Source organism: Kuraishia capsulata, genomic scaffold, assembly GCF_000576695.1.
Source record: "Kuraishia capsulata CBS 1993 genomic scaffold, Kuraishia_capsulata_scaffold_2, whole genome shotgun sequence".
NCBI lineage: Eukaryota > Fungi > Ascomycota > Pichiomycetes > Pichiales > Pichiaceae > Kuraishia > Kuraishia capsulata.
This window is the reverse complement of record NW_019172951.1, coordinates 489,810-512,741: the sequence shown is the minus strand read 5'-3', so window position 1 is coordinate 512,741 and position 22,932 is coordinate 489,810. Positions and strand designations below refer to the sequence as shown.

Here is a 22,932-nt window from a genome sequence, read left to right as displayed (position 1 = left end):
TGTAAAAGGTTCAACTCCTGAGCTCTCTTGGTCTATCTACATTTCAGGGTTCCAGTACACGCCCGGGGTGGTTGCACGCGTCGCGTTGGCAGCAGATATGATATTGTCTTTATCTCTAATGATCTTTATGCATTCACTGCAGATTTCACTCTACCAACACAAAAATGTCTGTCGAAGAACGTAGATCAGAATATGGATCTCTCAGTGATGTTGTTGAACGCTCTGTTCTTCTCAAGTCTCTTCGGAGATGCGATGTGCCTTCGGGGCAAATGTTGAACACCATCTCCTTCCCGGAGTATCACAACAAAGAGCGTTTGGAAACTCTTAGGGACATGATTTCCTCTGTGTTGTACGACGATGGATCTGATCTGGATCACTCATTCGAATATTATGCTCAACTAGTTGTGCGGCTTTGCAAAAGTGGTCTGGCAGAAGAAGTCGCCAGTACCCTGTTTCGCCAGCTCCATGATTATATAGAAGAACATGGTGTCAACGATCTTGCTCGCAAAGCTGATAGCATGGAGCCACAGAACACCCCTCGCGATCTGGCAAAAAGCTGGGAAAATCTCAAGAGAACTTTGGATAAGCTGAGCAGGATCTTTGTATACTTGGAGATGAACTATCTGAGACCGAATACTGAGCTCAATAAGGATGCATGGGCCACATTGTTGCCATTACGTGAAAAAGGGTATCTCAAATATCCCAGGATTGAAACCTACGGACTTCTACTTTACTCCTCGGCGTTTGGACCTTCCGAGAGTGGGCTTTCAGTTGAACAGATGATGGGCAGAAACTATTTGGATCTGGTGTTCCTGGGACTGGCATATAACGGTTCGGAAATGTTTCAGCAAAATAATGATGTTACACCCGAATCTTTCTTTGAATATCTGAGTTCCGTGAAAGAGATTGACAACTACCAACGACTGGAGTTGTACAATCGACTGCCTGATCTGTTTGAAAAGATAGGGTATAAAATGCACTTCCAACTAACTGACGAGAACCCATTGGAGGAATATATGACCAAGACTGATGCAATTTTGAGGAGCATGTTCATGATGGCCGGATCAAGGTCAGTGTTAAGGGCTTACCGGCGCGATATTGTTAACGCGATGAGAAGAAGCATGTTTGAGAACGTATTCGACGCTATTGAAGAACAGCTTTTGCCCCAGTGGTTTGTCAGCGAAGACCCACAACTGGAAATTGTATATAAATATTGCATGAGGGCTGAAGGTTTGCTTCCAACGCGACTTTTGGACTCGTTCACGGACCACGTCGCGCGACTGATGAAGGAACTTTTTGAAAAATACAACGGGGATAGCGACTATGCCGAAAGACACAACCTGCCATTGAAACTCAACGAGATGACTCAGCGTCTGACTTCTCTTCTGGAAAGTTATTTCGTGGATGCAAGACCTGATGCCTACCACGAGCCAAGACGGAATGTCTTTGACCATAAGCTCAAGATGACAGTCAACGACATGCTGGAATCTCAAAGCGAGCTGTTCAACGATTGTCTTTTGAGATTCTTTGACCTATATGCAAGAGGGCTGATATTCAAAAACGGCAAAGAACAGGAAAGCAACGTTCTCCGCGGATTGGAACATTTTCTGTCGCTTGGGTTCCTCAAGGACTCACTGGTGCGTAACTATACATCCCAACTCTCCAGAAGAATGCTGATGTCTTTTGGCACCCCCACACTTGAAAACGAGTTTAGGATTCTGGAGTTGTTCAAGGAGGTTGCAACGAGAGAAGAATGGACTGGTGTTGAGCAGATGTTGAACGAGATCTTGGCATCGAAGCAGCAGTTCGACTCGTTTGAGAAATGGAAGTTACATCAGAACATTCCCTCTGTGAAGAGCTCTGATCTGACCATACTCTGCCTCAATCCTGAAAGCTGGCCTCGTGTCCAGTCATCCCCAATGTTGAACCTCCCGGAGGAGATCTCAAAAGAGCTGGATAACTATAATGTCTTTTTCAAAGGAAATTTTGACTCCAAGTCGCTTGCTTGGGCATATTCGTTGCACAACGTGAGCATAAATGCTAGATTTGGTTCTGGGAATCACCTCAAACAGATAGTCTGTCCCTCGTTCCATGCAGTGACACTATTGGCATTCAACGATCATGAACAGCTTGCATTCGACCAATTGTTACAAATCACCGGAATGGATCCACAGATGCTTCGCGAAGTGATAAATGTGCTTACGACGGGCCGCTACAGATTGCTGTTGCGATTGGAAAATGGAAGCTACAGTGCCAACGATGGATTCAAGGAAAAGGCCAAGCGGATCACGATCAAGATGACCAAACCAACAAAACGTCAAGATCACTCGAAATCAACCGCAGCAACGACGAGCCAGATAATAGAAACAGACGATTTCTTGCGTGCAAGTATTGTGAGGTTCATGAAGGCACGGAGAACTGCCACTCACTCAGAGCTGATGGAGGGATTGAGAGAGCACTTGCAAGAGCGTGGTCGTACTATCAACGGTATCGAGGATGTCAAAAGAGCTATCGAGAGTCTCGTGTATCAAGAATACATCACGAGAAATGGCTTGGATAGCTATGACTATGTCGCTTAACAGTGAGGACCTATGTGAAGAGACGATCTTGTTTACGTCTTCCAACGAAATGTACTTTCAGTGGTATTTGAGGAAAATATAACGAATTTAATTTAATTGATATACACGTACAAAATACAATTCATTGGTCAACAGATGGGTATATCTGAGGCGCAAACTCTATCAGTTTGGCCAGACTGGTAGCCACTTCCGGCTGAGATGGGTCATAGTCTAGGATGTTCAATCCCCAAACAGTTCCTAGGTTCATTGCAGTCATTCTGTTTCTGTCCTTGAGCAAAGATACCTGGCGCAAGTGCTTGAGAAGATCTTCGAGAGTGAAGTATTGTGGATCTGGCAAGGAATCTACAAACTTCTGGGAGCTGGCGACGAATTCTTCATCAGTGGGTTCGCTTGCGAGTTTCTCAAGATGAGGTTTGAAAACTGCTGGAATCAGCTTTTCAGGAAGAGACGCGAAAAACGACTTGAGCAAAGTCGAAATCGCATAGACATCATCCTCCACATTCTGAGGATCGGCGGGAGTCAAAATCTCGCGAGTCTGGGCTGGGTTCGCGTTGATTTTGTCACGCAAAGAATCGACCTTTGACTTGTTGGCACTCTTGCGGTAAATACCCTCAACAGTCAATCCATATTTCTCCAAAAGTTCAATACAGATCATCACAAAATCAGGGACACCACTCTGGGAAATCGAACACAGAGTTTCGAGAGGCACTCCGTAAACACCTTGGACTGTACCAACAGACCCATGATTGGTAGATGCTGGAACAGCAGTGTGAGTGGAGACATTTGAGACATTGCCAACAGAAGGAACCGGACTCGCAGGTATGGTGGAAGCGTCTGGATCTAAAGGCCGTGGTCCCCACATATTGGCGTTAGTGGCCTGTGGAGTAGGAGAAGAACTGGCAGGGTCCAGTGAAGAGTAAACCGGCATTGCCGCAATTTCTTTATCATCACCAGCACTTGACAAAGCTGTTTGAGGAACAACCTCTGCAGCCCGAAGTTGACTGGAATGGCTTGGGGTAGTCGGAATGGGTGTCGAAGGTGTTGCAGTCGCTACAGGAAGCGATATAACGGGAACTGGAGGTTCGATTGACGAAGCGGAGGCCTGTCTTGATCCCGGAGCAGATCCAATCGCCGAAGCTGGTTTCCTGCCGCCCTTTGAGTTCGAAACCAGATGATTGTACAAGTCCTTCTCGTTATCAATGCTAACAGCAGAGGTCATCATTGACTTCGACTCATCAACTGGTAGCACTATCCTTCCCATTCGCATGATGGATGCCTCTGTGAAAGTGGCATACTTTTCAAGCTCAAGACTCACCGCGGAATCAAGCTCGAGAATAAGGTTCTTGAGCCTTTCATTAGTCTTAGGCCTGTGGATTAAAGTGAGGTCTTTGATCAGTTTTTCAGCCCGATCCTTCAAACGCGAACATTCAAGCTCAGCATCTCTGAGTTTTGAGGCCGTCTCATCTTCAGCATGGGCACCGGTCCGCGTTCTGCGCGTAAACCTTCTCCCCGAAGGATCGCCATTCCGGATCTTCGAAAGCTCCTCGCGCAAATCGCGAACACGTTTCGTGGCCTTTCCATAGGCCTGATTTGCATCCTTATAGTCCTGCTCGCGCTTATAAGCTTCATCTTTGATGCTTTTGCGTAGTCTCTTGAAGCCATCCTGTAGAGACTGAACATCGTTGGCAATCTTGGTCAGACTGCTGACGTATGGATCGTACACGTCTTTGCCGATCTCTTGGTCTAAGGAAATGATAAATTTGAGGTTCTTCATGAGCGTGTCGGTATTTCTGAACAAGCCGATTGCCTCAATCGTACGCGTGGAGTTCTTCTTCAGCTCCATGCTTGAATGTTGTTCCAGCTGAATCTTCTTTTTGAGAAACTTGGAGAATTTCTCACACGAGAGAATACCCGTCTTAAGCCGAGCCAAGAGAACATCCAAGGTTGATTCTGAATTCAATATTTGGGATATTTGGGGCGTTTGGAGAAGCTGTTTTGAGCTGGGAATCTCGCCAACGGTAGGCTCAGCCATTGTTAGAGTAGGGCAATGAGAAGCGAAGGGAAAACACAGAAAACGGTGAAGTACACAACAGAGGCACTAAACTAGTGGGCCGGAGCAGTGTTCACGTCGTTTAATGGGCAAATTGTAACCGCGACAAAGTTGATGGTGGCTGAATACAGAGAGGTAGGAGCCGCGGTTGGTTTTGTTGTACAACAAAGGGCCACTTTGATTGATAAGTACACGACAAAATCTAGGCCCTCGGCAATAGAGAAAGCAATGTGAAAAAAGGCATGAGTAGGGAATGGGATTTTGCCAAAATTGAGTATTAGAAAGCCCACACAGAGATTATGAGCCTGGTGAAGCAAACGTAGTAATCATTTCGAAGATTGCAGCGCGGCACCAAATCAAATTTTTACCCGTGGCCTACTCCAGCTCCATGCGTCTACACATACATCGCCTTGTCATCGCATAGAGTGTCAACGCAACCCGGCGAGGCGCAGGACGTGTGTGAGCATAGAAAGTTCAGTGAAGGAGCTACAAGAAGAGGATAGTACTGGCAGTCATCAAGGGTAGTATTACTACACCGGCAACATATATAATACAGAAATTCCGAATTGGTTGCACTCAATTGGCTTCGAAACACAGAATACAATTCCTCATGCTGAAACATGGGTACACTGTGATTCAGGCAGGCTTACGTGATCGTTCACGGAATTGGTAGCCCCCAGACCCCGCGCATATCCTAGTCCGGGCCTAGATGTACCTAACTTGATATCTTCATAAGGCGGCCGCCTCCCTCTCACTCTGGCCCATCCCCTACTACCACCTTTCCTTAGTTAACACTGTTGCTTAACAACTAGCTGCTACCACGCTAAACACAAAGTGTAAGTTCCCCATATTTTTTTAGTGACGGGCTCACGTCTGCGTCAAGCGCACCTTCTTTCCAGCAAACCTCTCCACCACTTTTCTTACGCTGGGATTTCCCTAAATTGTCTCAATTGGCCTTCTTGACCCCTTTGCAATTTTAATTTTTTTACTTCGTCTGGTTACTGGTGTCATGGATCACGGTTCCACTCGTTTGGGTGTGTCACCCCCGGATTCGTGTTTTGGACCCTTGGCCTAATCAAGTCATAAAAGAATGTTTAGCGGTTATTCCAGGTATATTAAAGTCGTTGTTGATGTTTTTTTTCGAGATTCTGCTCCAGGGGTTGAGCTAGGGGTATTCGAAGAAGGAATTGTCTGGAGATGCTTGGAGTCTGATTGCCTCATAGCCACGACCTGATACTGCCTTACTTGTTGACCACCCACTCGAGCAATTTTGGTTCTAGTACACCTCAATTGACCTAGTGATGGTATCCTGTACTGCTTTATCTGGCCATTTGCCCGAGAGCAGTTGGGTATTTAGAGACTTCGGCTCTGTTTACTATCCTTCCCGTCTGGGCTTCCAGATCTGGAAATCCGACTAGCATCCTGAAATGAGTTACGCACGACATCACACACCCCTTTCGCAGACGCGTTCTCGAGGTTGTTTATCTCCCGATCTTTTCCAAAGCTTGCTGTTTTTTATACTAATCACAATTGCAGAACTAAAAATGTCTGAAAGAAGAATCAGAGGTACCAGAAAGAAGAAGGGTAAGTTATATTTTTGGCTCAACATGACTGTCGATTGAATTGTCTATCTGTTGTCTCATTGTTTACAAATGGGTGTCCACTTTTCAAAAACGCCTTCAGTCTTTGAGGTTGCTACATTTTGCGCTTTTACTAACATTTTTCCAGATCCAAACGCACCAAAGAGATCCTTGTCTGCTTACATGTTCTTTGCCAATGAGCAAAGAGATGTTGTCAGAGCCGAGAACCCAGGTATTGCCTTTGGCCAGATCGGTAAGCTGCTCGGTGAGAAGTGGAAGGCCCTTGACGCTGCTGGCAAGGTTCCATACGAAGCCAAGGCCGAAGAGGACAAGAAGAGATACGAGTTGGAAAAGCTCGAGTACCAAAAGACACTTGCCTAAGAAGCTTCTCTCCTCCTTGGTCGCTTCGCGCCCTCAATTCCTTTTTTTTGAATTTGATCCTTTCCTCCTTTTTTGTGTGTGCCAATGACTCTGGAAAATTGGTATCTTTGCGAGCTTGTTCTTGCTGAAATACCATATTTTTATCTCTTCCAGAGCTTCAAAACGGCTGTATATTAAGTTCCGATATCATTTCTGCGAACCTTATGTATTTCTAACTATCTTTCTTTTCTATGTACACTGCATGTTTGAAGGGTGACTATCGGTTATTCGTTGACTTTGAATTCCCCCTAATATCTCAACTTCTCGACTTGTCGGTTCTCGATTATCGGTTCTCGATTTTTCACTTTCATCTTGGTTATGAGTCTCTTTCGCCGTACCCTCCAACCTCAGCTGCTCTCACCCTTACAATACTTCTCCTTTATTATCTCGTGAGCTTTGAGAGAGTCCACGTCCAATCGCACCTTTTGAGCATACAACCCTATGATCCGGTTTGCGCTCATGAACTTAATGACACATCTGTCTATACATGTTTGTTCACCCTTGTGGAGATCAGCTTCCCCATACTCTCCCGGTATACACTTAGTTCTGCAATTTTTTGTGATCCTGGAAAAAGTTAGCATGCCGGACCTTTACTCAAATCCCCAATTTTCAAAACTCTCAACTTACATGTCAAAGGTGGCCTTCATTGCATCGTATTGAACCTCGGCCATGGCGATCTTCTGTGGATTCGCCTCCACTTCAAGGCCATTATTGTTCAATAGGAAAAGTGACATTGCGTATGCACAACAACTTTATGGAAAAACAGATAGAATTAGATATCCTATGATAAAAGAGAGTGTTCGTTCCTTGCTGAGGAGGTTGGCTATGAAGATTCTCTGGACTCGATGAGAAGTCACGTGATCTGAGAATGGCTTCTTGTCTACGAGTACAGGGTGCTGTTTTAACTCCTTAGACGATATCAAATTTGGATGAACGTTTTTCGAAGAACCGGCTGACAAACGGCTAATACTTGAATCTAAATTTATGCAATCACTTGGAGGCTTTTAACCGTGGCACGTTTGCCATCAATTTCGACGGGGGAAATCGGGCACGAGGGTCGTGCATCCAACCTGATTTCTAGCAACCCGCGTTCTTGTTGAGGAAGGCAATCTCCTCTTATCTCTCTTCCTTATTCCTGCCCAGACACAGAGATGATGTTTTAGTGAGTTTTCAGTGGATTTCAACCTCTATGAGTCTGCGTCTTATTAACACAACTTTCCAGAATTGCGCCTTCAGCTCCATAAGCTCCGAACCATACGGTTCGATCAAGAACCTATCGACTTTATCGAGCGATGACCTCGAAAAGAGAGATGTATTTGGAAAGACAATTTTACACCATATTTGCATCAAAAACAGACACGACCTCCTTAATCGACTTATCAAGAACAAGAACCTCGATTTTAACGTGACCGACTGGGAAAATGACTGGAACTGCTTGCACTTTGCACTCTTCAACAACAACTTTGTGCTTGCGAGGATTTTGCTTGCCAAAGGCCCCGAGAGCCTGCTTCGCCATAGGGATAAAGATGGATACACGCCTGTTGATCTGCTGAACAGCGAGATTAGTTTGAAAAGAATGGTACGCTTTCCCACCCATATCTCCATGCCTTATGATGGGAAGATCGCAGCTGTTTTGGACTTTTCAGAAGGAAGCATGAACAATCTCGCGTTGACAGAACGAATCACCCCAGCGTCGCAAGAAGGAGTCACATCGACAACGGAAGAATCTTCCTGGTTTGACCCTTTTTCTAGAGGTGCTTCAGACCTCGTGTTTTCAGGTTTTCACCTGAAGAGCTCTATTCAGGATGCTCCCGATCAACTCTACCACGTTCCTCTTCAAGACATGACCACACGTGTTACTGGATCTATTCGCGAAAGACTAAGACCTCCACGTCTTTCCAAAGTGGTGATTTCCAAAAAGCACACCATGGCTGTGACCAATGAACCGACCGGTAACCTTTTCGTGTGCGGCTCCGGGTCATCTTCGAGACTGGGTCTTGGCAATTCCCACAAGAGTCTGGACTTTGTTTCCATTCCAACGTTTGAGTCCGCGTGCATTGTCGACGCCCACTCTTGTGATGACCACTCGGTATGTTTGACCTCTCAGAACCAGGTGTACACATGGGGATACAATGAATATCTGGATGAAGTCGGGTCCATTCCCACCCTCATCCCCAAATTGAAAGGCACCATTATCGGAGTCTTCACATCAAAAATCCACACAGTTGCTTACACTCATGATCAAATCATATCCTGGGGTCTGAATGTTGGTCAAATGGGACTGGCGTCTGCGGCCTCTTCCTCAATTGCATACAACGGTTTGCACGGGACTATTGTAAAGAGCCCGAAAGAGATGGAATTCAAGTATGGGACTGTCAAGTGTATTGTTGGAAACGAGACGTTTATGTTGGTGCTGAATACAGATGACGACCTTCATTGTTTCACCGGCGGATTTCACGCCAAGGTGCCAATCACGGTTTCGAACAAGCTCAACTCAACGTTCAACGTATTTGTGCCCAGATCACAAACTAGGCGCAAGTCCATCGTAAAGATGATTGCGCAGACAGGATGCCCACAAGTGTTGCTCATCTACGACTCAGGTGACGTCTCTGTGGTGAGCATTCCCCAGAGATGCGCCTATTCTAGTGAGTTCTTGAAAAGGGTAAAAGTTTCCCCAGTTTGGAGAGTATCAAAAGACCACATGAAGTGCATCGATGCTTGTATGGGTTCTGATGGATCTGTGATGATCTGTCTCGCAGATGGATCCGCATACAGGCGTGTTAAGAGGCAGCAGAAGAAAGCCACTTCCAAAGACGGATTTCACGACGTTTTCACAAAGGAGTTCAAATTTGTCAAGATCTTGGGTTTGAACAAAGTTGTGAGAGTCTGCTGCGATCCCAGTTTCCAGTGCTTTGCGTATATGAGAAATGATGTGGATTTGATACCGTTCAAACTCAAGCAAAGTCAGATACTAAACGATATCGGCGACTATTCTCCATATGTTTCTTTACCTGCTCAGCAAAAAGCAAAATATTCACTGGCAAGTACTGCGGTGGATTTCATAGCAAGTTCTAATGAGGAGAGTTCACAGCCATTCGAGCTGGAGGACAAGCTTCTTGAAAATGTTTTGAACCGATGGTCGCAGCCCACAAATGACATTGTCAAGTCTTGGAGAGAAAAGGTCAAGGCACCGGTCTCAAAAAGGTTTGGAAACGATGCAATTAGAAAATTGGGGTGGATGCAGCTGATAAAAACGGAATCAAAACTGTCGGATGCCCATGCTGTGGTGATAGGTAGAGGCGGAGCAAAGGATGTCTGGATCCCCATCCACAAACACATAATTTGCTCGAGATCCAAGGTACTGGCAAGTGTCATTCTCGAAGGTAGGATTATCAATAAATCCGGAATCGGAATCACGTATGACCCTTCAAGCGAGTGCCTCAATTTTGAGGGGGATAAAGTTGATGCCAGAGCAGTTTTTCTTCTTATGCACTATCTATACACCGACGAATACCTCACATATCCAGCAAGCATTTCGGAAGATCTTTCACGTTCGCGGAAGATGTTTTCCATATTGACAAGCGTTGTTCTGACCTTGATGCCTCCGCTAGAGAAGCAAATATGGAAAGACGTGCCACAATTATACGACACGGTCGTGCATCTTTCTGATGGCGAGATCAGATGTCACTCTTTGTTCTTGGCTGCCAGAAGTGCATACTTTGAGGCCCTGTTTTCGAGATGGAGAGGCTCATCAGAACGAGAAGTGACACTAACTCATATTCCCAAGAAAGTTTTTGAGATCGTGCTTAGATATTGTGTGGGATATCATGCCTTTGATATCTTCGATGAAATTATGGGTATCTCCAGCAGTTCTGAGTTTATGGATCTGCTATTCGAAACTGCAGAGGTTGCCGACGAGCTGCTAATTTCTGACCTTTCAGATATCTGCCAGTTTGCCATGAAAGACTTAATCTCCTTGGATAATGTTGGCTTGATTTTGATGAATGCTTATCACCTGGGAGCCACCCCACTGTTTATGAACTGTCTTTGGTTCCTGTACAACAATCTGGATGTTATGTTTTTCAATGGCGAATTCAATGAGTTGATTTCAGAGTGCTGGAGTAACCAACACTTGGTGACCCAAATCGATGTTGGTTTGAGGTGGTTCAAATCTCTGAATAGGATTGCGGATGATTCAAAAAAGACGACCAGTCTATCAACCAAGGAGTCACAAAATTTCTTCAACTGCTTCCTAACAGATATGGATAAGTTCAACGAAGACTTCGTTGCCGGAGAGAATACCTGTTCCTTCAGTGGTCTGGCGTCAATGTTCAAGACACTTGAGAAAAAAAGACGTTCTTCCAGTGTTGTCAAACCAGTGAATTCTACAAGTTTTCCAAAATACTCACCACCAGTTACATCTTCTGAAATCTCTCCTTCTAGTTCGTCGTTGGTTAACGAATTTGCTTTAGATACTGACGACTCATTATCTAGCATCTCGGACTTCATTCCTGTTTCGAGCAGAAGGCGAAGCTCAAGGAAATCGTCAGGCCCAAACCTGATACGTCCTGAAATCTTTCCTCCTGCAATGCCTGAAACCATGGTGTCTACTCCTCAGCGAAAGAGTCCCACACCCTTGGACATTCCCAAGGCTTCGAGCCCCTTTTTGAGTTCAAGAACGCCCGCGAAGAAAGCGGTTATTGCGATACCAAAACTGTCACAGAAGGAACGGATGAAGCAGAGACAAAACTCGGGCTCCTTTTTGGCTCAGAGTCCACCAAAGACGAGCACACCTCCCAAACCTACAACCCCATTGTACAAAATCCAGCCAACAGGCTCGGCACCGGCTGCCTCATCTGCTCCTTCGTTTGAAACCATAAGACTTCAGGAACAACTGGGCAATATAGAAGACGATACGCCTGTTGCGTCTCTGGAGGAGATTCAAAGGGAAGAGGAGTTTGCACGTTGGTGGGAACAGGAGTCTCTGCGTGTTCAAGAACGCATGAACCAGGCTGCTGAAGAAGGTACTCAAGCAAGGAGAAATTCTGCGCAGAATAGAAGACGTCACAAAGGAAGAGCAAACAATACTAAAACTGGTGAAGGCAATAATAGCAATCGACACCGCGGTGGGTCCGTGATCATCTAGTGGTTGCCATTATCATCTCCATATACATACATAGTTCACTCAAACAACCCCAAAGGACATAAAATCATTAACTATACATATTTTCACAATAAAAACATCAACGATTCCAAAACACGTTGGAATCCCCACTAACCACTTTTGCCTGAACAGCAGTCTTCGCACCAGTTCTTCCGATCAAGGTTTCATCCAATGCTTCTGCCGGTTTTTGATACAGCCTTCTGAATTTTGTTGGTCTTGCAAAAGCCAAATTATCAGATTTGCTGGGTCTTGGACTCCCATTTTCTTGGGCCTCTTTCTGCAACTGCTCTTTCTGTAGCTGTTCTCTCTGCCTTTGCTTGGCTCTTGTGTTAGAAGCAGGCGTGGACAGCAAATCATTGCTGAAACTGGGAATACCCCATCCTTTACTAATAGCCAAAGAGGCCAGTGCTCTACTTCTCCCAGGAGTGGCTGGAATTAGTTCTCCTGTAGTTTTGGCTGGTGTGACGTACCGTGCACTCGACAACAGTCTCTTTTGCCTCGCAATTGAGATCGGCGTCATTGGAATCAGCCCCATATCAGGAATTTGCTTCTCCCGAGGAGTTTCGAATACATTTGGTCGTTTGGAGCTGATTGGGGTCTGTGGCAGTTGTACGTGTTGTTTGAAGGTGGGGGTCCTGGGTGGCTTTTGCAAACCCTGTTTGGCCGAAATCCTAGACATGGAAACCGGGGTTGCCAGTGGATATTCAGCTCTACTCAGCGGTTTTTTTGAAAGTCTCAAACCTTTTTTCTCGCTATTTGCTCCAAGCAACAACTTCCGTCTAGCAGGGTCAAGTGGAGTAGCAGGTATAAGGGCACCTCCACCAAGCGAGAATTTCTTCCCCAATCTCTTCGTGGTTGTTGGAGTGGATGGTATCAGCTCATTGGAAAAACGAGGGGTAGCTGACTTGAATTTGGATCTCGGCACAAGGGACGAAGGCCCATGCAAAGAGGCAGACGACAAAGCCATGTTGATCTTCTGTTTCTGCACCCTAGATAGAGGCGGTAACGGCTTATTTGGAATTAAATCATCCTCATAGTCTGAATCCACTAAAAGGTCAATTGAAACGGAAGGGGCCTTGAATCTGGACCCCATCTTCTTCTTCAGGCGGTATTCTGTGCTAGCTATCGACCGTTCTTCCTGGTCAAAGTAATCGTGCCACACAGAGATATACCCGGAACTCGGGTCTCTCATCGATTTAACATGCCCAGTATCGTCGACAATCCTGCCCGTTGACAAATCGATTAGATCGCCCTGGTCTTCCTCGTCGAACGCGGAATACTTCTCGATGATCGAGCTCCACAGAGACCTTATCTTGTAGAGGGACCCTGACTTTCTTTTTTGGTACTCCAGATGGTCCAGTTCTTCCAGCCTGTTGGGGATTAAGGGGTCTTCCATTTCGTGTGAATACTTTAGTAGAAGTCAAGAACCCGCTTAAAACTCTTCTTCTGGTGCTCTCATACATCTGTCTTGTTCCAGCCCCCCTTTGAATTTTTACGTGTATCGCGGGAGGAGTGCGCGTGCAATTAATCCCAAAGTGGAAACATGTGTGCACCGTTAAATATTGCGCCGCATGTATTGACTACCAACCCTTTTTTAGTTTGTTATGCGCGTGTTCGATTATACCGATATGTATGAGGCTGTGTGCTTATTAGAGTTCAGAAAGCGGGGGCAAATATCTCTTTGAAAATATCCTTGGCAGATCTCTCGATCAAGTCTCCATGGCACATGATTATCCTGCTGAAATTCCACTTGTAGATTTCCTGAATGCCCACAGCGGCCTGTGGGCCACTCAGCGTCGCACCTGCCAGCTTTTTTACCAAGAACCCGTTATAAGTAAGCTTACTAGAGATGAATCCAGTAGGATCCTTACCACCGTATGCTTCCTGAGAATAGTCTGTGAAAGGAAACTTCTTCCCACTGGATTGCATGTTGAATAATAGGTCTCCTACCACCAAAGAACCGGTTGATTTTTGGAACACCGTCAGTTCCTTATTTGGATGACCTGGAATGTAGCAGAAACCAAAAGAGTCGAACAGTTCGGAGTCTTTTTCGTCCATTTTGGGGAACACATCCTTGAGCTGTTCGGCGGAATCGTATGCCTTGTTGGCAGTCTGGGCGCCAAACTTGAAGTCAATCAATGGATCAATCTTTTCATTACAGCTTTCCATTCCGACTATCTTCACATTTGGCAAACGCTCTTTGTAGCCAAGAACGGCCATTGTGTGCTCGGTATCAGGGATGATCAAATGGGTGATGTTCTTAAACCAATCAGAGTCGCCAATCACACTAGTCAACTTTCCAATCATTTCTTCGTCATAAGGGATAGCAGCAAAAACAACATAATTCTTAGAATCAGCTGAAGCTTTCATAACAGACATTCTTGCCCCGAAAGAGACAAAACGAAACCTGCTAAAGGGCGCAGAATGGATCCAGAGCAAGCTGTCGACAACCTTTCTTGATTGCCCTCCTATAGGCGAAGAGTATCCCATTGTCAAAATATTGAATTAGTGGAAGAATATGCGAGCGAAATGTTGTTGAATGCTAAAAAAAAAACACATAGGACATTGACAATAAGAGAGGAGGAGGATCCAGGGTCTTTATAGAACATCCCGCAATATGGAGATGTCAGCCCAGATTGAAACTGCATATACGAGGCCCACTAATACGACCTTGCTCCCCTGGCTTACTGGACCGGACCGAAACTCCAATAATTGCCATATGTGCAGGTTTACTATCAGTTCAGCACAACTTACTAATTCGAGATCCGCCCAGAACTCCCGAGGTTCGGGGTGTCTATTGTATTTTTTTTGCAGATTAAGGTGTTCTAGGTTCTGGCATCACCGGCTTAGAAATATTGGTTTCTTTTTATTCCACCCTGCATTTTGTGTTCCGATAGTCACCGAGGCTCAGTTGCTCGGCGCATAATTTATGAGAAGTAATACAAATAAACGATAAGCTATTATATACCGAGCTGATTATGCATATATGCCAAAAAAAACTCTTGCTCTTCGTGCTCGTTAATAGCGTTTGACGTGAGCCCATCCAAAGAGCAACATCGTTTTAAAAGCGGGATCCATCAGGGTAGTCATTCTCGATTGCGTTCTTATCACCGAAATGACTCCTTTTATGCCACTAGAGAGGCTGAGTTGAGACATAATTCATCGGGACGGGCGGGCGAGCCAAACCTGATTCACATGCCAATCCACTCACTTGACTGTGCGGCTTGTCTTGGTCAATGGAAGCAAAAAGAGGGAATAATCGTTTTGGAAAGATTAAGTTCCATTTGTCACACTTTTAAGTCCATCTCCAAACCCTCAGTTTCCAGAAATCTTTGGAAATCGAGTCCTTCACTGCCTGAACCAGGCAATTCGGCTCGGCTGACAAAACGGGATGACTCAATTGCAGCCCCGGCCCCCGATGACACAAGCCTAACGGTTTTTTTGATATGTACGGTTCTGTACAACTCCACAGTTTTTCTCCCTGATGAAGCTGTTTATCCTGCTCTTACTACCCATTATTTATTTATAGAGTGAATACAAAGATAATGGAGGAATTCGAACTGGATACAGCTGTGCATCTGAGTGCTAGTTTAAGCCCCATAGAGTTGAAACAAGCGACATTGAAGATGAATGGCAATTCTGACGAGGATGAAAGACAACGCGGAGGTGAGGAAATACAACAAAAGGAAAAAACACTTGAAGAGTCTCTTAATGACATCAATGAGGGTCCACCATATTCCATATACTCGAGTTTTGAGAAATATCTGATCATACTCGCTTCCTCTTGTGTCGCGTTCTTCAGCACGATATCTTCTCCCATTTACCTTCCCATTCTTCCTCTTCTTGAAAAACAGTTCAATAGCTCGGAAGAAGGAATGAACATAAGCGTTGTTGTGTATTCAGTATTTCAAGGCATAGCGCCTACTCTGTTCTCGAATCTCTCTGACCAATATGGAAGACGACCAGTGATATTGGCCTGTCTGGTTATATACATTCTATCCAATGTCGGACTGGCGCTGAACAACTCATATGCTGGGCTGTTGTTGTTGAGATGTTTGCAGGCTCTAGGGATTGCCTCAACTGTCTCCATTGTGTCCGGAGTTGTCAGCGATCTGACCACCAAGAGAGAAAGAGGGTTGTACATGGGTACATACACTAGTTTCTCCAATCTGGGTCAGACTTTTGGAGCACTGATCGGCGGGGCTATTGAGGTCTCCTTCAACTGGCGTGCGATATTCTGGGTCCTTGCGATTGCCTCAGGTACAGTGGGGATACTGTTTTTTTTGGGTGTTCCTGAGACCAACAGGTCGATGGTGGGCAATGGGTCTTCCCTTCCACAAAGATTCAGGATCATTAGCAGACCTCCCATTTTGACCTTACCAACCTTCAGGCGAAGGAGAATTAGACCGGGTGAACAGAATCCTACTTTGGAGAAGAAAAAAAAGTTCGACCTCCTATCGCCCATTAAGACCCTGGCGAACGCAGAGGTAGCGTTGATTCTAACACCCAGCTCTGTGTCGTATTCGCTGTGGTTAATGATGCTAACCACATTATCTGTATCCATTCAAAAAACATACGGGTGGACATCTGCCCTCAAAGTTGGCCTCACTTACATCCCTGCAGGCGTCGGTGGAATGGCAAGCTCCATACTTTTTGGAAAATTGTTGGACTACAACTACAAAAGGGTTTACAAGAAGTTTTTGAAAGAAAACGAAGCTCTGGATCAGCCAAGAGATCAGGCAGAATTTGATGTGTTACAGACGCGAATTCCTGTTTTTTTCGGTCCCGTTATTCTAACTATTGTGGGTACTTTACTGTTCGGATGGTCCATAGACAATGAAATTAACGTGGCGTGCGTTATTGTCGGTTCTTGCCTCCTATCAGCAGGTGCAATGCCATTTGTGACTGTGTCAACAACAATTCTTGTGGATATGTACCCAAACAAGTCTTCGGCTGCCGTTGCCTGTTTAAATCTTACGAGGTGCCTGACTGCCGCGGTTGGCCTGGCAGTGCTTAGTCTGATGAACCACAGCATGACCATTGGGGGGACCTATACTTTTCTGGCAGGTCTGACACTCATTTCAAGCTCTTCATTGCTGTTTTTATATGTTAAGAGAGACTTCTTTCACGAGCGGCGTATGCGCAGGATTGAGGAGCACCGAAGCGGGTAGGTCCAACAGAGTATGGACTGCTGGGCTCCCCGAAATCCAATATTTAGACGGCTGAGACAAATTCAAATCAATTGCATAAAAAACGAACTTCTCGGAAGAATAGTTTATTAGTACCAACCAATCATTGAAGGACCACATTGGTCCAGCCTAGACACCCGGCTTGACCCTCATCACGAGATATGCACGACGGAGTTTTTCATGCAGGCAGGAGAATGCCCGTCCGAATTTACCGAGTGACAGAGGTTTATGAAGGGCTGAAGGGACAATATCAACGAGAATAGTATCCTCCTATTGGGAGCCTTATCTGATTATATTATATCTCCAAGATCATGACTCGAAAATCTGAGAAACAAATGGAGAAAACCGGGTAGTTTTGAAGTGCGGCAGAATTTATCCGGCTTTGAGTCAGCCAGTCAGTCGTTTAGGGGAAACACCCGTCCAGACTAGATATAGTATAATTAAATTTCATCATGGCAAAATAGCATGTAGATGGTTTTATAAGGCAGAAAAACCTATTTCAATGAGTTCGGATAAAATGGAAAATGAGACAAAGGTTGGGTCTAAAGACTCCTCAATGACTCTCTCCAGCTTGGGCAGGGAAGAGACAGTCGCATTGCCTTCTAACACTTCATCTTCCTCAGATCTTGAAAGATTAGCCATAGAGGCACAGTTGGAAAATGACAACTCTAATTCTTATTCAGTATACTCAACAGCAGAGATATACTGTATTGTTCTGTTGAGCTCTTTTGCAGGTATGTTTTCGACCATCTCTTCTCCGATATACCTTCCTGTATTGCCAGTGTTGCGCGACTATTTCGGAACTACAGAAGAACATATGAATTTGACGGTGGTAGTGTATTCTATTTTTCAAGGTTTGTCTCCTTCGGTATTTTCAAACCTAGCCGATCGATACGGAAGAAGGATAATCATCATGATGTGTCTGCTGATGTACATGCTAGTCAACATAGGAATTGCGTGTAACAACTCGTACGCAGGTCTGATGGTGTTGAGATGCCTTCAGGCAGCAGGTATTGCAAGCACACTGTCTGTGTCTTCCGGAATAGTTTGCGATCTTACCGTCGAATCTGAGCGCGGACTTTACATGGGTATCACAACCGGAGTGACGCTTACTGGGCAGGCCATTGGAGCCATAATAGGTGGCTTGATCCAAAATTCACTGGGATGGAGAGCTATATTTTGGTTCCTAGCCATTGCATCTGGATCCACATTGGTATTGATAGCGATGCTCTTACCAGAAACTAACAGGGCAATTGTGGGAAATGGGTCTACTCTTCCTAACACATGGAGAGTGGTGGCCATTCCGCCGGTGCTTTTGCTACCATGCTGGAAAAATAGACGCCTGCAGCCAGGCCTTGAAAACAACACAATAACCCCCATCAAGGAATTTGATATAATTGCTCCTCTCAGAATCATGAAGTGCATAGAGGTGCTGTTAGTGCTGGCGCCAGCATCAACGGTGTACGCTGGATGGCTGATGATGCTCACCTCCTTATCAACGTCTCTCCAGGACGACTACGGATACTCGACCATACATGCAAGTATTTTGTACATTCCCAGCGGAGTTGCTGGAATTACAGGTTCAATTCTGGGAGGAGAGTTGTTAAATTGGAACTACAGAAGGTCTTTTGAGCACTATGCAGATTGCGTGTGTGGTTACACTCGATGCCCTAAACCGTTCAACTTTCTGAAGGCCAGAATTCCATTTTTGTTTGGTACAGTGATATTAGCTATGGCAGGGTTAATTATGTTTGGATGGTGCATTGATAAAAAAGTTAATGTGACTGCCGTTATGGTTGCCTCGTTTTTGGTGGCTTTCGGTGCTATGTCTGCAATGTCGGTTGCGTCTACATTACTGGTTGATATGTTCCCAAAAAGTCCATCTGCCGCCGTGGCCTGTTTGAATCTCACAAGATGTCTCTCAGCTGCTGTTGGCTTGGCAATTCTTTCACTTTCAAATGCTCAGGTTGGAGTTGGCGGGACGTATAGTTGGCTGAGTGGGTTGGTGACCGCGTCAAGCTTCTGCGCAATAATCGCATACGTATACAGCGAGAAGTTCTGGTTCAGTGGTCATACCGAGCAAGCATAGGAACATTGAGGTCTTGCATTTCTTACATTTGCTTTTCGTTTGGAACTTTATAAATTTATAGATTAATCTCCAATGGTGGACTTTTTATGAGCCGCACCTCATGGTTGGCCGCGTCTACTGGCAGCACCTTGCAGCTCCCGCTGACAGAGGGTGTCGATATCATCCCGTTTGTAAAGGGTTGATTCGGCTGAAGCAAGCCGCCTGCCCAAAGCATAATAAGTGAGACTTTCAACCCAGTACAACTGGGCTTTTCTTGTTGCTAATATTGTTGGAAATGCACTCTCATCATTCCCATAGTGGCCAGTATATCTCCCATGGGGATGGTCTGCTTGAAGACGTAGTCGAGCAAGCGGTGGAGATAGGGTTCCAGACATACTGCTTGACAGAACACATGCCCAGGTATAAAGAAACATTATTGTACCCCGAAGAGACCGAAAAGGGTTTGTCTTGTCGTGATTTGATGGAGGACTTCAAAACTTACTATGGCCATGCTAGGAAGATTCAGGAAGCAATCAACAGTGATTCAGCGACTCCCACCACCATCTTGGTTGGGTTTGAGAGTGAAGGTGGTATCGGTGATGAACATTTGGAAGCTGCTATCAGAATAAAAGAGTCTTTAGAATTCGAGTTTGTTGTTGGGTCGGTTCACCACGTTAACTCGATTCCTATCGATCTGGACAGAGAGTCCTGGATTTTGGCCAAACAATCGTGTGGTGCAGGCACTATGCGAGAGTTCTTCCTGAGATATTTTCAGGTGCAGCAGAGAATGCTGAAAATTCTTAAGCCAGAAGTGGTGGCACATTTCGATCTGATAAGATTGTTGCTCACAGATGATGATGTTGACGAAGATGGCAGAAAATATGCAGACTATGATTGGGCTTTGGATTGGCCTGATGTGTGGAAGGTGGTGGAAGAGAATATCGAGATCGTTGTGCAAAACAACTCTCTCATTGAGTTAAATTCTGCTGCAATACGGAAAGGCTGGGACTCTCCTTATCCCAAATTGGATGTCGCAAAATTGATGATCTCCAAAAATGCAAAGTTCTGTCTGAGTGATGATGCCCATTCTGTGAAGCAGGTGGGATTGAACTACGCAAAAGTGCTGCAATACGCGGAAAAGTCTCTTCTTTTGAAGCAAATCCACTACTTGGACTTTGACAGTGATGGAAAGGTAGTCATTAAGGAAGTAGATATGGACGCGATAAAAGAAGACCCCTTTTGGACTCGTTGTGGGTCCACATGACAGCATTACTTGGAGCCAAAAACCTATAAAAATACGGATACGATACATGATAAAAAACTGCTAAGGTTGAAAATCTATTCAAGAACCTTAAGATCAATTTTCCCGTCATCCAGCTGCTTTAAACTGGAGCTCATGCGTTCCACCAATTCGTACATGGTGTACGGATTGTTGGCTCTGATGCTTTTCCACTTGTAATCATTAGCACCAAGGTCACTGGTATAAAGCATCTTCAAGTAAAATGAGATATCGTTCTGTAGTCTCTGTGACTTTAAGGCGAACCCATACTTTTCGGACAGTCTCAATAAATGCTCTAAGGGCAGCCAAGGTTGATAGTGCGATCTCACGTCCTTCTCTTTCACAGCAGATTCGATGTTCTCGAAAGCAGCTGGGTTCAACACTTCTTGCAAGAAACCAATCCTGATAAACCTGAAGACCGTGTTGTCATCAAAAATCACGTTCAGAGGGTGATGTGAGCCGCTGATAGAGGGCAATGGAACACCCGAGGGTCCTTGGTCTTTGAAGCTCTCTGCCAACCATTCGGAAAAAGTGAAAGTCTCTTCGAAGCTTCTGGTATAAGCAACATTTAGTAATAATCGTTTCCAAGACGATGGTCTAACCGATTCTGAATCGAGTCCCCGCATTCTCAACAGCGTCTTCATAACAGTGTAGGGCCGTGTCTTGCGGTCCCTCCTTGAGACCCTTTGCTTTGCTTGTAGAGTGTAACCGTCGATCAAAGTATTCACGAGAGATTTCGCTAGGAAAGGTGGTATCAGATTGTCATCATCGCTCATTGACCATTTGAACTGGAAAAGCCTGGGATTTGCAGACTTGAAAGTCTCGAGTTCGTCTAATAGATTATCCAGCAGAGCAAGACCGTTTTGAAACATTCCCAGTCTCAAGTATGCCACAACAAAATTTACATCAAGCTGGACAGCTGTTCGTAGATGAGAAGCGGAAGGTGATTTTGGCAGCACTTTCAAGCCACTAGATTGTTCTGTTCTCATAAACTCATGGAGTCTGCTCAAAAATGAAACCTTTGTATCGAGAGGGATTGTACTTGAGCTCAACAGACCATCAATATACCCTCGCACAATTTGGTTGTTGTAATTCAAATCTGCCTCTTTTAGGGGAACGGGTTTGGAGAACTTACCAAGCATTAACAGAGACTTTTCAGCTCTCTGAACTCCAGTAATGTCCTCATCTGGCAAGGAGCCCGATAGGTAAACCTTGAAAAAAGAACCCAAGGCCTTGGGAGAAAATCCAGCTCGGTTTCCAGCCCCTATCTGATCAACTTCTTGCATGAAGTGTTGCTCAAACTGTTGGGCAGACTTAGTGGTCTTGACCAAAAATGCATCCATAAGCTGCGGAGAGTCAGGAACGCCACGTTGCTTTATGATTTCTCGAAGTTTTTCAGCAGATAGTGCCTTATCGTAAAGCTTGCTTATAGAGGGAAGAGACTCTTTAAGCTTGTATTTTCTAACAACAGCAGACCAGCAGTTGGGGGTGTTCATAAAGTCGTTCTTGGAAAAGCGGTTCAAAAAAGCTTTCATCTCCTTTTCTTGATTACCGCTGAATCCAATCGCCTGCAATAACAGCAGTACAGATCTGCTTGAGAGCCAGTTGTCTGATAAACCATGGAGTCTATCGCTGGAGCATAGCAATTCTCTCATCGAGTTCACATTGTTGTACATCTTGTTCTTCATCAGCATATCCAGAACCATGTCTAAATGCGGAGCTGAGCTTCGTGGGAAATCTCCTGAAAGCAGCAAGTTTTTGCTGACTCTATATATTTGGCTGGCATTGCATTCACTTTCTATGAGAAGCGGTATCAGATGCTCGTAGAACCCATGTTTCTGCAGGTTTATATGGGAGTGCAAAATATGAAGAGACGCCTTTGACTCCAGCTTATTCGAGGATAGTGCTGCTCTAAGAATGGGGCTCCAGTTTATCTGTTTGTGGAGTTCGACGAGTCTTGGATATAACGCTTTGTGTAGCCGTTGAAACAGTAGGGTCTGTGGGGATTTCGCTATGAACTCAGACATCAATATTGTGTAGATCTTGTCTAGGTCCGGGTCAAATAACACACTGTAGTCACTTAAAAGCTTCACCACCCCAGTCTCCAAAAACGCTTGGTGGCTCATGCACCTGTGCGCGGTGGATATCCAGAATTCATCATCTGAGACCTCATCATCCAAACCCTTTATAAGAGACTCAGCGCTCCCCAAACTCTCGTATTGCAGCCAGTTGAAATCAGCAAGTTCTTGAGTGGCTCTGTCCACTTCTTTCACTGTTATTGGAATTTGGGAGTGCTTTATGCCCTCGAACGCATTTGGGACAAGCCGGACTTGTGGCTCTGCATGTAAAGTTGAAGTACATCGTACACCCAGAAGGCGGTAGGGACGGACCAGACGCAGACTGTTAATACAGCATAGAAATCTGGACCTCATATAACATACAAAATCAGTGGTTCAGCTTTTATTTTTGTCTCCAAGCACATCCGTCGGTAACGATATTCAGCTGGATCTGTATGCAATAAAGATTACCGAAGTTTAGTGAGCCTGAGTTTGACCAGTCACGTGATAAAACTACATGCAAGGTTGAATATGCATGGTGGATAT

At 45.1% G+C, this 22,932-nt stretch overlaps 11 protein-coding genes across 11 annotated transcripts; 6 read left to right on the top strand and 5 right to left on the bottom strand.

The window, feature by feature from the left end:
- Positions 1-164: 164 nt before the first annotated feature.
- Positions 165-2,579, top strand: KUCA_T00001557001 (uncharacterized protein; the record flags this gene model as incomplete). Its single annotated transcript, XM_022603749.1, has 1 exon — positions 165-2,579. The coding sequence occupies one exon, from the start codon at positions 165-167 to the stop codon at positions 2,577-2,579; it is 2,415 nt and encodes an 804-aa protein (XP_022457599.1).
- A 121-nt stretch (positions 2,580-2,700) lies between these two features.
- KUCA_T00001556001 (uncharacterized protein) lies at positions 2,701-4,611 on the bottom strand (the record flags this gene model as incomplete). Its single annotated transcript, XM_022603748.1, has 1 exon — positions 2,701-4,611. One exon carries the CDS (start codon positions 4,609-4,611, stop codon positions 2,701-2,703), a length of 1,911 nt encoding a protein of 636 aa, XP_022457598.1.
- Positions 4,612-6,173: 1,562 nt separating this feature from the next.
- On the top strand, positions 6,174-6,590 carry KUCA_T00001555001 (uncharacterized protein; the record flags this gene model as incomplete). Its single annotated transcript, XM_022603747.1, has 2 exons — positions 6,174-6,213; positions 6,358-6,590. 2 exons carry the CDS (start codon positions 6,174-6,176, stop codon positions 6,588-6,590), a joined length of 273 nt encoding a protein of 90 aa, XP_022457597.1.
- Positions 6,591-6,818: 228 nt separating this feature from the next.
- Positions 6,819-7,363, bottom strand: KUCA_T00001554001 (uncharacterized protein; the record flags this gene model as incomplete). The annotated part of the gene is made up of 3 exons (XM_022603746.1): positions 6,819-6,889; positions 6,991-7,175; positions 7,257-7,363. 3 exons carry the CDS (start codon positions 7,361-7,363, stop codon positions 6,819-6,821), a joined length of 363 nt encoding a protein of 120 aa, XP_022457596.1.
- Positions 7,364-7,818: 455 nt separating this feature from the next.
- Positions 7,819-11,775, top strand: KUCA_T00001553001 (uncharacterized protein; the record flags this gene model as incomplete). The annotated part of the gene is made up of 1 exon (XM_022603745.1): positions 7,819-11,775. The coding sequence occupies one exon, from the start codon at positions 7,819-7,821 to the stop codon at positions 11,773-11,775; it is 3,957 nt and encodes a 1,318-aa protein (XP_022457595.1).
- Positions 11,776-11,872: 97 nt separating this feature from the next.
- On the bottom strand, positions 11,873-13,189 carry KUCA_T00001552001 (uncharacterized protein; the record flags this gene model as incomplete). The annotated part of the gene is made up of 1 exon (XM_022603744.1): positions 11,873-13,189. One exon carries the CDS (start codon positions 13,187-13,189, stop codon positions 11,873-11,875), a length of 1,317 nt encoding a protein of 438 aa, XP_022457594.1.
- A 260-nt stretch (positions 13,190-13,449) lies between these two features.
- On the bottom strand, positions 13,450-14,283 carry KUCA_T00001551001 (uncharacterized protein; the record flags this gene model as incomplete). The annotated part of the gene is made up of 1 exon (XM_022603743.1): positions 13,450-14,283. The coding sequence occupies one exon, from the start codon at positions 14,281-14,283 to the stop codon at positions 13,450-13,452; it is 834 nt and encodes a 277-aa protein (XP_022457593.1).
- A 1,055-nt stretch (positions 14,284-15,338) lies between these two features.
- Positions 15,339-16,964, top strand: KUCA_T00001550001 (uncharacterized protein; the record flags this gene model as incomplete). The annotated part of the gene is made up of 1 exon (XM_022603742.1): positions 15,339-16,964. One exon carries the CDS (start codon positions 15,339-15,341, stop codon positions 16,962-16,964), a length of 1,626 nt encoding a protein of 541 aa, XP_022457592.1.
- A 520-nt stretch (positions 16,965-17,484) lies between these two features.
- Positions 17,485-19,071, top strand: KUCA_T00001549001 (uncharacterized protein; the record flags this gene model as incomplete). The annotated part of the gene is made up of 1 exon (XM_022603740.1): positions 17,485-19,071. One exon carries the CDS (start codon positions 17,485-17,487, stop codon positions 19,069-19,071), a length of 1,587 nt encoding a protein of 528 aa, XP_022457591.1.
- A 274-nt stretch (positions 19,072-19,345) lies between these two features.
- KUCA_T00001548001 (uncharacterized protein) lies at positions 19,346-20,314 on the top strand (the record flags this gene model as incomplete). The annotated part of the gene is made up of 1 exon (XM_022603739.1): positions 19,346-20,314. The coding sequence occupies one exon, from the start codon at positions 19,346-19,348 to the stop codon at positions 20,312-20,314; it is 969 nt and encodes a 322-aa protein (XP_022457590.1).
- A 74-nt stretch (positions 20,315-20,388) lies between these two features.
- KUCA_T00001547001 (uncharacterized protein) lies at positions 20,389-22,761 on the bottom strand (the record flags this gene model as incomplete). The annotated part of the gene is made up of 1 exon (XM_022603738.1): positions 20,389-22,761. The coding sequence occupies one exon, from the start codon at positions 22,759-22,761 to the stop codon at positions 20,389-20,391; it is 2,373 nt and encodes a 790-aa protein (XP_022457589.1).
- Positions 22,762-22,932: the final 171 nt, after the last annotated feature.